The sequence below is a fragment of the Ovis canadensis genome, chromosome 24 (genome assembly GCF_042477335.2).
Source record: "Ovis canadensis isolate MfBH-ARS-UI-01 breed Bighorn chromosome 24, ARS-UI_OviCan_v2, whole genome shotgun sequence".
Lineage (NCBI taxonomy): Eukaryota > Metazoa > Chordata > Mammalia > Artiodactyla > Bovidae > Ovis > Ovis canadensis.
In genome coordinates, this window is record NC_091268.1 from 33291022 (window position 1) to 33303330 (window position 12309).

A 12309-nucleotide genomic window follows, 5' to 3' on the forward strand; every position below is an offset into this window, starting at 1 on the left:
ACAAACTGTAATATGCCAGATGTTCACTAGAGAGTTGTTTATAACAGACAAAAAATTGTGGACGTACTTTCTGAATTTCTAACAGTGGGAAATTAGTTACATAAATGATACTATAGCACTGTGCATAAAAAAGAGAGAGAGAAAGATAGAAAAAAAAGAAAAAGGAAAGAGAAAAGACTAAAAAGAAAATGAATCCAATTTTTAATAACATGAAATTGTTTAAAGAATATTGCAGTCACACAGGGGAATATTATGCCACTATTTTATATTTCATTAGACTTTTTATTCTTCTGAGGAGATATTCATGATATATTGTTAACTAAAGTAAAATTGGATTTTAGAAATACATAGAACAGAATATTTTGTATTCACACAAATGTGCATATGCATAGAATCACAGATAAGCCATGAAAAGGTCTCATACACAAGATCAAATTTTAAGCCTTAGCTATCTGAATAGTGAGACTGATCTTTTGTCATCCTTCATCTTTATTTTGTATTTATTCTATAACAAATATATGATTATATAATACAGAAATGATAAATTTTTTAAAATTAAAAGGTCCCCAAGACAGGTGGGTGATGGTGGAGAGGTCTGACAGAGCGTGGTCCACTGGAGAAGGGAATGGCAAGCCACTTTAGTATTACTGCCTTGAGAATCCGATGAACAGTATGAAAAGGCAAAATGATAGGATACCGAAAGAGGAACTCCCCAGGTCATTAGGTGCTCAATATGATCCTGGAGATCAGTGGAGAAATAACTCAAGAAAGAATGAAGGGATGGAGCCAAAGCAAAAACAATACTCAGTGTTGGATGTGACTGGTGATAGAAGCAAGATCCAACGCTGTAAAGAGCAATATTGCATAGGAACCTGGAATGTCAGGTCCATGAATCAAGGCAAATTGGAAGTGGTCAAACAAGAGATGGCAAGGGTGAACGTCAACATTCTAGGAATCAGCGAACTAAAATGGACTGGAATGGGTGAATTTAACTCAGGTGACCATTACATCTACTACTGCTGGCAGGAATCCCTCAGAAGAAATGGAGTAGCCATCATGGTCAACAAAAGAGTCCAAAATGCAGTACTTGGATGCAGTCTCAAAAATGACAGAATGATCTCTGTTCGTCTCCAAGGCAAGCCATTCAATATCACAGTTATCCAAGTCTATGCCCCAACCAGTAATGCTGAAGAAGCTGAAGTTGAACGGTTCTATGAAGACCTACAAGACCTTTTAGAACTAACACCCAAAAAAGATGTCCTTTTCATTATCAGGGACTGGAATGCAAAAGTAGGAAGTTAAGAAACACCTGGAGTAACAGGCAAATTTGGCCTTGGAATGCAGAATAAAGCAGGACAAAGACTAGTAGAGTTTTGCCAAGAAAATGCACTGGTCATAGCAAACACCCGCTTCCAACAACACGAGAAGATTCTACACATGGACATGACCAGATGGTCAACACTGAAATCAGATTAATTATATTCTATGCAGCCAAAGATGGAGAAACTCTATACAGTCAACAAAAACAAGACCAGGAGCTGACTGTGGCTCAGATCATGAACTCCTTATTTCCAAATTCAGACTCAAATTGAAGAAAGTAGGGAAAACCTCTAGACCATTCAGGTATGACTTAAATCAAATCCCTTATGATTATACAGTGGAAGTGAGAAATAGATTTAAGGGACTAGATCTGATAAATAGAGTGCCTGATGAACTATGGAATGAGGTTGGTGACATTGTACAGGAGACAGGGATCAAGACCATCCCCATGGAAAAGAAATGCAACAAAGCAAAATGGCTGTCTGGGGAGGCCTTACATATAGCTGTGAAAAGAAGAGAGGCAAAAAGCAAATGAGAAAAGGAAAGATACAAGCATCTGAATGCACAGTTCCAGAGAATAGCAAGAAGAGATAAGAAAGCCTTCTTCAGCGATCAATGCAAAGAAGTAGAGGAAAACAACAGAATGGGAAAGACTAGAGATCTCTTCAAGAAAATTAGAGATACCAAGGGAATATTTCATGCAAAGATGGGCTCGATAAAGGACAGAAATGGTATGGACCTAACAGAAGCAGAAGATATTAGGTAGAGGTGGCAAGAATACACGGAAGAACTGTGCAAAAAAGATCTTCATGACCCAGATACTCACGATGATGTGATCACTAATCTAGAGCCAGACATCGTGGAAAGCAAAGTCAAGTGGGCCTTAGAAAGCATCACTACGAACAAAGCTAGTGGAGGTGATGGAATTCCAGTTGAGCTATTTCAAATCCTGAAAGAGGATGCTGTGAAAGTGCTGCACTCAATATGCCAGCAAATTTGGAAAACTCAGCAGTGGCCACAGGACTGGAAAAGGTCAGTTTTCATTCCAATCCCAAAGAAAGGCAATGCCAAAGAATGCTCAAACTACCGCACAGTTGCACTCATCTCACATGCTAGTAAAGTAATGCTCAAAATTCTCCAAGCCAGGCTTCAGCAATATGTGAACCATGAACTCCCTGATGTTCAAGCTGGTTTTAGAAAAGGCAGAGGAAGCAGAGATCAAATTGCCAACATCTGCTGGATCATGGAAAAAGCAAGAGAGTTCCAGAAAAACATCTATTTCTGCTTTATTGACTATGCCAAAGTCTTTGACTGTGTGGATCACAACAAACTGTGAAAAATTCTTCAAGAGATGGGAATACCAGACCACCTAAGCTGCCTCTTGAGATACCTATATGTAGGTCAGGAAGCAACAGTTAGAACTGGACATGGAACAATGGACTGGTTCCAAATAGGAAAAGGAGTATGTCAAGGCTGTATATCGTCACCCTGCTTACTTAATTTCTATGCAGAGTACATCATGAGAAACGCTGGGTTGGAAGAAACACAAGCTGGAATCAAGATTGCCAGGAGAAATATCAATAACCTCAGATATGGAGATGACACCACCCTTATGGCAGAAAGTGAAGAGGAGCTAAAAGGCCTCTTGATGAAAGTGAAAGAGGAGAGTGAAAAAGTTGGCTTAAAGCTCAACATTCAGAAAACGAAGATCATGGCATCCGGTCCCATCACTTCATGGGAAATAGATGGGGATACAGTGGAAACAGTGTCAGACTATTTTTCTGGGTTCCAAAATCACTGCAGATGGTGACTGCCGCCATGAAATTAAAAGACGCTTACTCCTTAGAAGGAGAGTTATGACCAACCTAGATAGCATATTCAAAAGCAGGGACATTACTTTGCCAACTAAGGTCCGTCTAGTCAAGGCTATGGTTTTTCCAGTGGTCATGTATGGATGTGAGAGTTGGACTGTGAAGAAGGCTGAGTGCCAAAGAATTGATGCTTTTGAACTGTGGTGTTGGAGAAGACTCTTGAGAGTCCCTTGAACTGCAAGGAGATCCAACCAGTCCATTCTGAAGGAGATCAACCCTGGGATTTCTTTGGAAGGAATGATGCTAAAGCTGAAACTCCAGTACTTTGGCTACCTCATGGGAAGAATTTGCTCGTTGGAAAAGACTCTGATGCTTGGAGGGATTGGGGGCAGGAGGAGAAGGGGATGACGGAGGATGAGATGGCTGGATGGCATCACGGACTCGATGGACCTGAGTCTGAGTGAACTCCGGGAGTTGGTGATGGACAGGGAGGCCTGGCGTGCTGCGATTCATGGGGTCGCAAAGAGTCAGACACGACTGAGCGACTGAACTGAACTGAACTGAAGTGCAGTTTCACGTATAATTGGCACCACACCATACCACAACTTTGTACTATGTACTTTTTAACATTATGTCATGAGTCTTTTTTATGGCACTCAATATTTTGGGAAAAATTCATTTATTATGACTACTTAGAGGTCCCCCATTTTGGGAGTAATATGATTATTAAGCTTTGTGTAGCACATTCCTTTATGAGGGCCTCGGCTCTGACAGTGGCACATTGAATACATCCCTGTGCCCAGCCTGACAACAAGCATCATTACCCTGAGAAAGTTAGAGACTTATTCATAAAAACATTATCATAAGTCTCAATATCTAATAGAATAAGTTTCTCCTTCTTACTTAACTTCTTTAAAAATGCTTTACCTACTTACTCTTATTTCTCTTTTCTTTCATAGTCAGTTTAGAATCAACTTGTCAGGTTCTCTGGAAACTGTTAGCATTTTAGTTGGAGTTGCATTTTTTATAGATTAATCTGTGGATAATTAACATCTTTATGATATTAAGTGTATCTTTCTAGTTATGCATATCTTCTTTGATGTCCTATAGAGTTTTATCTTTTCTGTATATGCTTCTTACAGATTTTGTGTTAGATTTATTTTTAGGTATTGATAGCTTAGCTTTTTCTTTATTTTTCAGAATGCATTTTAAAAAATTAAAGTATAATTTACATACAATGAAATGCCCCTGTGTTACATGTACGGATCAATGACTTTTGACATGTGTATTCACCTGTGTAACTACCATGGCAACTGAGATATAGAAAATATTTTGTTTCCCCCAAAAGTTCTGTTGTGCCCTTTTGCAGTCAACTCCTAGACTCCAGGCAATTGCTAAATTGATTGTCATCATTGAAGAGTAATTTCCCCCTTTTAAAAAAAAAAAAAAACTTTATGTAAATAGAATCAAAGTATTAATTTGTGTGTGTCTGCTTTATTTTTTTCAGCACACATTTTTGAGATTCATCTGCATGTGCCAATAACTTGTTCCTTTTTCCTGCTGAGCAGTAGCTTTTACTTTAAATCTTTGAGAATCAGAATTTGATGTTTTATTTCTTTCCTCTACCCTTGCTTTTGCCAACCATCCCCTTTCTATTTTCAGTGATTGCTGAGCACAAAGAGTATCAGTGTGCTCTTTTATCCTGAAAAAATAGAGCTCAAACTGGGGCTTTGAAACAACCTAGAGGAGTAGGATGGGGAGGGAGGTGGGAGGGAGATTCAAGAGGGAGAGGACATATATATACCTATGGCTGATTCATGTTGATGTTTGACAGAAACCAACACAATTCTGTAAAGCAGTTATCCTTCAATTAAAAAATTAATTCATTAAGAAAAAAAAAACCAGAGCTAACAGCCCTGTGCCCACTCCCTGCCCACAAGTATGCTGCCTAGACACTTCTAAGGATGGTAGTGAGTATCTGTCCTTAATCATTTTCCGGCAGCTTCCTTTCAGTTGAAAAAGGGAAAACCCACAGATTCACAGCTCCCTGTCCAGTGGGGATTTTTGGCCACTGGATTTCCTGTTGAGGGGTCCTTAGACATCTGCAAAGGACTGCTCAGGCCATATGTACTGAGTGACTGTGTTCAGATGGCACTTAATGGGCTCACTGTGTCTTTCAGGACAACCCTGAGAAGACAGCAGCATCAGAACAAGGGGACTTCTACATCACGGGGGACCGAGCCCACATGGACAAGGATGGCTACTTTTGGTTCATGGGAAGAAATGATGACGTGATCAATTCTTCAAGGTCAAGTTGTCTACACTTTCCTTCTTCCTTTGAAGCTTCATAGGAGAGAGGAGGACCCTTGAAAGAGTTTGTTTTTCTCTTCCAGCTACCGGATCGGGCCTGTTGAAGTGGAGAGTGCACTTGCTGAGCACCCAGCTGTCCTGGAGTCTGCTGTGGTCAGCAGCCCGGACCCCATCAGAGGGGAGGTAACTAGTCCAACCAAGAGCATTCCCTCCTGGTTCTGTACCTACTAGCACTCAGCAGAGTAACCCGGAAGGCCCAGGTTCCCCCATATCTCACTCCATCCAGGTACTGCAAAGCCTGAAATGCCACCATCAGACAAATACACATGTCTTTTGGTTAAGCATTGCCTTCATGTCTTTGTGGATACAAATACTCTCCAGAGGGACACTGTGGGAAGATATAAACACTTTGGTGTCAACTGGACATGGAACTGGATCCAAAAGGGGCTATTAGATGAAGATGTTGGTGGCAGGTGCAGGCTTTGTCATTCACCCTGTCCAATAAAAGGTCCTTTTCCATTTGCAGATGAGAGTATAGTGAGCACACCAAACATGGTCACTGCTGGCTGTGACCTGCTAGGGATAGCCAACTTGAGGGATGACAAAATAAGTATCCCAAGTGACCTTGATATCTGAGATGTGCTCATTCACTCAGTCATGTCTGACTCTTTGTAGCCCCATAGACTGTAGCCTGTCAGATTCCTCTGCCCATGGAATTTTCCAGGCAAGAATACTGGAGTGGGACACCCTTTCCTACTTCAAGAGATCTTCCCAACCCAGGGACCAAACCTGCATCTCTTGTGTCTCCTGCATTGGCAAGCAGATTCTTTACCACTAGTTACCATCTGGGAAGTCCATGATGTATCAGAAAGATGAGCCAATTTTAATAAGCTGGCTTTTCTCAGGAAATATGCAAATACCTTCCAATGGGTCCCAGAAGAAGGGACAGTATGAGAGAAATAAACTCATAGGCAGACCTATGAACTTTTCAGTGGCTGTAAATCCAACATAATCCTAAAGTATATTGTAGTTACTTTATGAAAGTTAGTACAAGATCAAGCTACATCCTCAGAAGCCTCAGCAGAGAGGAGTGATTTGCAAAGTCTGGACCCTGGACTGCTCACAGCTGCATCTGGGAGTTTTGTTTAAAATACAGATTTCTAGACTTAAAGTGAGACTTGTTGAATCAAAATGATTGGGGATGCAGCCTTAAGGAGTCTTCATTTTGACCAGAAGCCCTTAGCCAAGTGATTCTGATACCCACTAAAATTTGAGACCACTAATAAACAGTGAAGGAGATGAAAGTCCCATCTATGAGGTACAGAAACTGTACCTGGAAAAGTATGCCTAGTCCTGCATGCCCCAAATTAACTGAGACTGTGACAAATGCCTGTGTGTTCCAAGTTAACCCAAGTATAGTGCTCAGAATAGAACCTGGCACATAGCAACTGTTTGAAAAATGCTTGGTAGCTTTAACAGTAAGAGAAGGCCTTTCCTAAGAGCCAGTTCTATCTGCACCTGAAATGGTATGAGATGTCCACCACTGAAATGTGTGTAAAGACAATGAACCACTGCTGAGGGTATTGTTGGCAGAGTTGTATGCTGGCCTTTGAACTCTTCCATGGTTTCCATCAGAAACCATGTTCTGTTGTGCCTGAGTTTGGGACTGTTTCTTGTCCTTAGCAACAGGCAACCTGCAAGAAAAATATGGGCAGAGAGAGCCAAGGTGCAAAACGTCCAGGATGTTTCAGGATGCCTGAAACAGCTATGCAGCAAAATCCTTGCTGATTGCAAATACTCATACATGCAGTCTCAGAAAGACCCACCACCCCTTGAAAATGGTATACATTTTCCCCCAGTCCTGCTCTCCAACCCTATTCCTAGCTGCCTTCCTAGTTAGGAAAACCTGTAAGTAATAAGCCCTGAAAGACTTCCCTGGTGGCTCAGACGGTAAAACAAATCTGCCTACAATGCAAGAGACATGGGTTCGATCCCTGAGTTGGGAAGATTCCTGGAAAAGGGAATGGCTATCCACTCCAGTACCCTTGCTTGGAAAATTCCATGGACAGAGGATCCTGGTGGACTACAGTCCATGGAGTCACAAAGAGTCAGCCACAACTACGTAACTAAGCACACACAGGTACACTATGAGCCCTAAGGAGTCTGTGAAACTCCCCTCTCCAAAGTATTGTCATCTTAAGAGAAGCATGTTGGCTTCTAACAGTGTCATTTCATGTATGGGGAAGAGTTTTGTAAATAGGATTCTAAATCACTCTATAAAAGCCATAATTCCCAATAATTACTCCCAATGCTTCTGCTGCTGCTGCTAAGTCGCTTCAGTCGTGTCCGACTCTGTGCAACCCCATAGATGGCAGCCCACCAGGCTTCCCCGTCCCTGGGATTCTCAAGGCAAGCACACTGGAGTGGGTTGCCATTGCCTTCTCCAATGCATGAATGTGAAAAGTGAAAATGAAGTTGCTCAGTCGTGTCTGACTCTTTGCAACCCCATGGACTGTAGCCTACCAGGCTCCTCCAGCCATGGGATTTTCCAGGCAAGAGTACTGGAGTGGGGTGCCATTGCCTTCTTCGATAATTGATCCTAAAAAGGCAGACGACAGAAAAAATTGGTGTCCAATTTGCTGGCCAAGGCACTGGTAAAAGTTTCATGTTGAGCTGGTAAATGTAAGCACTTATTCGCAAGGCTAGGTTAAAGAGAAAAGAGTTGTTATAGGGAGACTGATTCTTTGTTTTTTCCTTTGTTTGGTTTTGGTTTTCTCAACAGGTGGTAAAGGCATTTATAGTTCTTTCTCCAGCCTATTCCTCGCATGACCCGGAGAAACTAACCCAAGAACTCCAGGAGCATGTGAAAAGGGTGACTGCTCCATACAAGTACCCCAGGAAGGTAAACATCTGGAAGTTCTAGGACTTGAAAAACTGGGAAATCAAATGGGTATGTGCTCCCTGCACTCTGACTCAGGGCCAGGCACTAGGAGTGTGAAGACTGTAACTCTGGCTGCTGCTTCATCCATTTCTCCCTGTTTCTTCACTGGGCCTTCCTTTTAGCACACTGGGTGGTACTGAAATGCTTCTGGAAAGTGTATGTATTCCAGGCCAGCTGTTTTTATTGTTGCCATTTGGGGAAAACCAGGAATCATGGATGCTTTCCAATGACATGTCAGAGGGTAATGATTCTTTCAGGACAGAAGTCTTGCTGTGAAATGATGATTGTAAAGAGGTTTTGTTGGTTTTTTTTTTTTTTTTTATGGTCACTAGATGGCCTTCGTTTCAGAACTTCCGAAGACGGTTTCTGGAAAGATTCAAAGGAGTAAACTGAGACGTCAAGAGTGGGAAAATGAGAAGCAACCCCAGAAAGGTCCCATAAGTCACTGAAATTTCCAAGAGGAACTGGTGGGATTACTGGTTAATCCCCACTTGGAGCATCATCCTTTCAACCCTACTGAAATCAAAGTATTGCAGTCTCCAAATGGGCATCTTTAGCATCATTGGATGACTCTGGAAGAAAGCAAAGAACATCTTTAACCACCAGTTCAGAGCCGCTGCCCAATCTAGCAACTGTTTGGTGGCTTGACTTCCTCATCTGTCTGGAGGTATTCTCAGTAGTTGCCCACTGGTCTTACTTCCTAATAAGCTTTTAGCTAGTTTCCAAAGGACAGGTCATCAGAGTGTTGGGGGCACTTGTGATCTTACTGACAGGGGCAGTGTAACCACTTGATCCTTTTGATAAAGCTATTTGGTAATCATATCCAGAGCCACAAAAATTAATCATACCTTTAGTTCAGAAACTCCATCTTTGGAAATCACTACAAAACAAAATATTCAAGAGATAGTTACTATAGAATTGTTTAAAACAGTGACAAATTGGGGGGGGGGGGGGTGTAATTAATGCCTAAGTAATAGGGCAATGATTAACTAAATTGTGGTACCTTAACTCAAAAACATGTTTTATAGCTGGCCATTAAAAATATGTGTTGAGAAAAACTTGGGATAAATTCATTTTGTCAGAATAAAAATAATATATGTATAATGGGGAACCACAACTTTCTATGATAAAGGAAAATCTACAGAAGAAAAAAGACTGGAGGAAGATACACTAAATGTTAACAGCAATTTTCTTGAGTATTGAAAATAATGGATGATAGATTTTTCCTTTCCCTACATTTCTTTATTTTCCAAGTTTTTCAGTGAACATATTTAAACCTTTTAATGAAAAAAATTGTTTTAGAGAAATGATCACTGAATATCACACTCTGCCTCATATCTTGTTCTTCCTCCATATACAAACACATAAACTCCAAATGTTAGCATGCTGTCTCACCCAGGAAAAATACAGAGACCTGAAGTCAGGTCTCAGAAGCCCAGAAATGGAAAGGGTGGCTCTGGGCAGCTGAAAGCAACCATGCAGAGAAGAAGCAGGTGGAAACTGATCCTAGTGCTGCTACCTGACTCTCAGCACTTTCATTCACTCATTGCTGCTGCTGCTGCTAAGTCGCTTCAGTCGTGTCTGACTCTGTGCAACCCCATAGACAGCAGCCCACCAGGCTCCCCTGTCCCTGGGATTCACTCATTGATCAATGTTTATTGAGTGCCTACTCAGTCCTGGACTGGGGACACACAAGGATAAGCAAAGCCAACTGGTTGCCATCTGTATTAGTCTACTTGGGCTTTTATAACAAAGTACCATGAGCTGAGCAGCTTTAATGAAAGAGATTTATTTCCTCAGTTCTTCATCCTGTAAATCCCAGATCAAGGTGTTGGCAGGATTGGTTTCAGTCTGAGGCCTCTCTCCTTGATTTGTAGATGGTTACCTTCTCATGGGTCTTCACATAGCCCCTTCTTTGTGCATGTCTGTATCCCAATCTCTTCTTATAAGAACAATAGTTATATTGGATTAAGGACCCAAATTTATGACTTCATTTTCACTTAATCACCTTTTTAGGCCCCCATTGTGAATACAACTACCTTCAGAGGTCTGGGGGTTAGGACTTCAGCATGTAAATTTTAAGGGGACATAATTTGGCCCATGACACTGTTGTAGCCACACGTTCCAGGAAACAAACTCACTCAGAAGGACAATGCAGATAGTGGAGTGCAGTTTATTACACCAGCAGGCCCAAGGCAGAGTCTCCTCTTGGCCAAGGACCCTGACCAGTTTTTGTGAAAACCTTATATACCGTAGGTGTACATGCCGAAACCCACCTCCCCAAATTCCCTGAAACTAGTCTGAACAAAGGAAAAGAAATATACAGTCAAAGATAACCCGTGATTCATATGCCTTAGGCCTAAGTAGTTAACAGTGGACAATTCTCAATAGGCCTATGGTCATACCCTAATAAGCATAATAAAATTTATGATTCTATTCGGTTACACAGATAATTAGGGTATATTCTTTTAGGTGACGGAGAGTCTAGGTATGAGCCCTGGGGCTCTTCCATCAGTGGGGGGTGGGGAGGGGAAGGTCTGGTTTTCTAGTTGGTATGTCATTTCCATAGATACTGGGCACATAGACCAAAGTCCATAGTCCAGCCCAAGATGGAGTCCTGCTTTCAAGATGGAGCCTGTTCTGTCTGTTTCCTCCTTCATTCCCCCCTCTTGATACTCTTAAGTCATAGTATGAGCATCATTCATAGGTATATATTGCACCCTAGCTCTCCGACCATCAGTTTGGGAGAATGATACCAAGCTTTGGGTTACAAAGTTCATAATACAGTGTAAAATGCAGGGTCCACAAAGCAGAACTATCAAGGCAACTATAACAATGGTAAATATAGTTTTCCACCAATCACCCTTCACCCAAGATAGGACCGAAATTCAAAAAGGAATATTACCAGCAGACATAGCTTTTACCTGACCTTTCATGTCATCTAGGGTGGCTGATATATAGCCAGATAAATCAGGAATATATACACAACATTCAACTTTAATTATAGCATAGGTACCTCCTTGTGCTGAAACTATGTTTAGTCTCAAGATGATACCGGCAAGTCCTTGTAGCAGCAGTTGATTGTAGGGCTTCATCTCTTTTTCTTCTTTAAGATGATCTTGGTTTCACAGGGATCAGTGGGGTCCTTTTTTATAGTCCACTTGGCATCCTCCAGGTCTGTGTGGTATGCTCTCTACACCCTCACATGGTGGATCCAGGGAGTGACACCTGCAACTTTAACTGCTGTAGAGGTGGTTAGAACAACAGTATATGGACCCTTCCAATGTGGGGCCAAGGAGTTGTGTTTCCAGTCCTTGACCCACACCCTTGTACAAACTTAGTTACCTGATTTATTACCCTACCCAGTTGTTCCATCTGCTGTGAAATCTCATCCCCCCTTACCTGAGGCAAATTTGTTGACACCTCTTTTATTATGGGAGGGGATCTCCCACACACAATTTCATATGGAGAATAGCCATGGGACCATGGTGTTACCCTGAGTCTGAGCAGAGCCATCGGAAGCAAGTCCACCCAGGAGCAGTCAGTCTCTATGATCCATTTGGAGAGCGTCTCTTTAAGTGTCCGGTTGGTTCATTCCACCATCCCAGAACTCTGGGGCCTATATGCTGTGTGTAGTTTCCACTTGATATTTAGAGTTTACATACCTGTTGAATTAAGTTAGCTACTAAGGCAGGGCCATTGTCTGGTCCTATACTAGTTGGGAACTCGAATCTGGGGATTATTTCTTGAAGCAGACAGCGAGCCACTTTATTTGCTTTTTCAGTTCAGGTGGAGAAGGCCTCCACCCATCCTGAGAAGGTACATACCATGACCAGTAAATAATGGTAGTGTCTGCAGGGTTTCATCTCAGTAAAGCCCACTTCTAAATGTTCACAGGGTGGAGTGCCTTTTAACTGTATTCCTGGA

General features: G+C 41.8%; 1 protein-coding gene across 13 annotated transcripts in view; it reads left to right on the forward strand.

Annotated features, from left to right (window-relative positions):
* ACSM5 (acyl-CoA synthetase medium chain family member 5) overlaps positions 1–12309 on the forward strand; it is a 50370-nt gene that overhangs the window by 22657 nt on the left and 15404 nt on the right. For 7 of the 13 annotated variants that reach the window (XR_011252686.1, XR_011252684.1, XR_011252689.1 and 4 more), the window contains 4 exons: positions 5312–5439; positions 5525–5624; positions 8224–8343; positions 8715–9049. Coding sequence is in view for 6 of the 13 variants with exons in the window: in XM_069570277.1 (XP_069426378.1) it covers positions 5312–5439; positions 5525–5624; positions 8224–8343; positions 8715–8831 (465 nt within the window). In the remaining 7 variants the exon portion in view is untranslated. Of the gene's footprint in view, positions 1–5311; positions 5440–5524; positions 5625–8223; positions 8344–8714; positions 9441–12309 lie in introns of those variants that run through there. The other 6 variants (XM_069570277.1, XM_069570272.1, XM_069570271.1 and 3 more) reach the window with 1 other exon arrangement.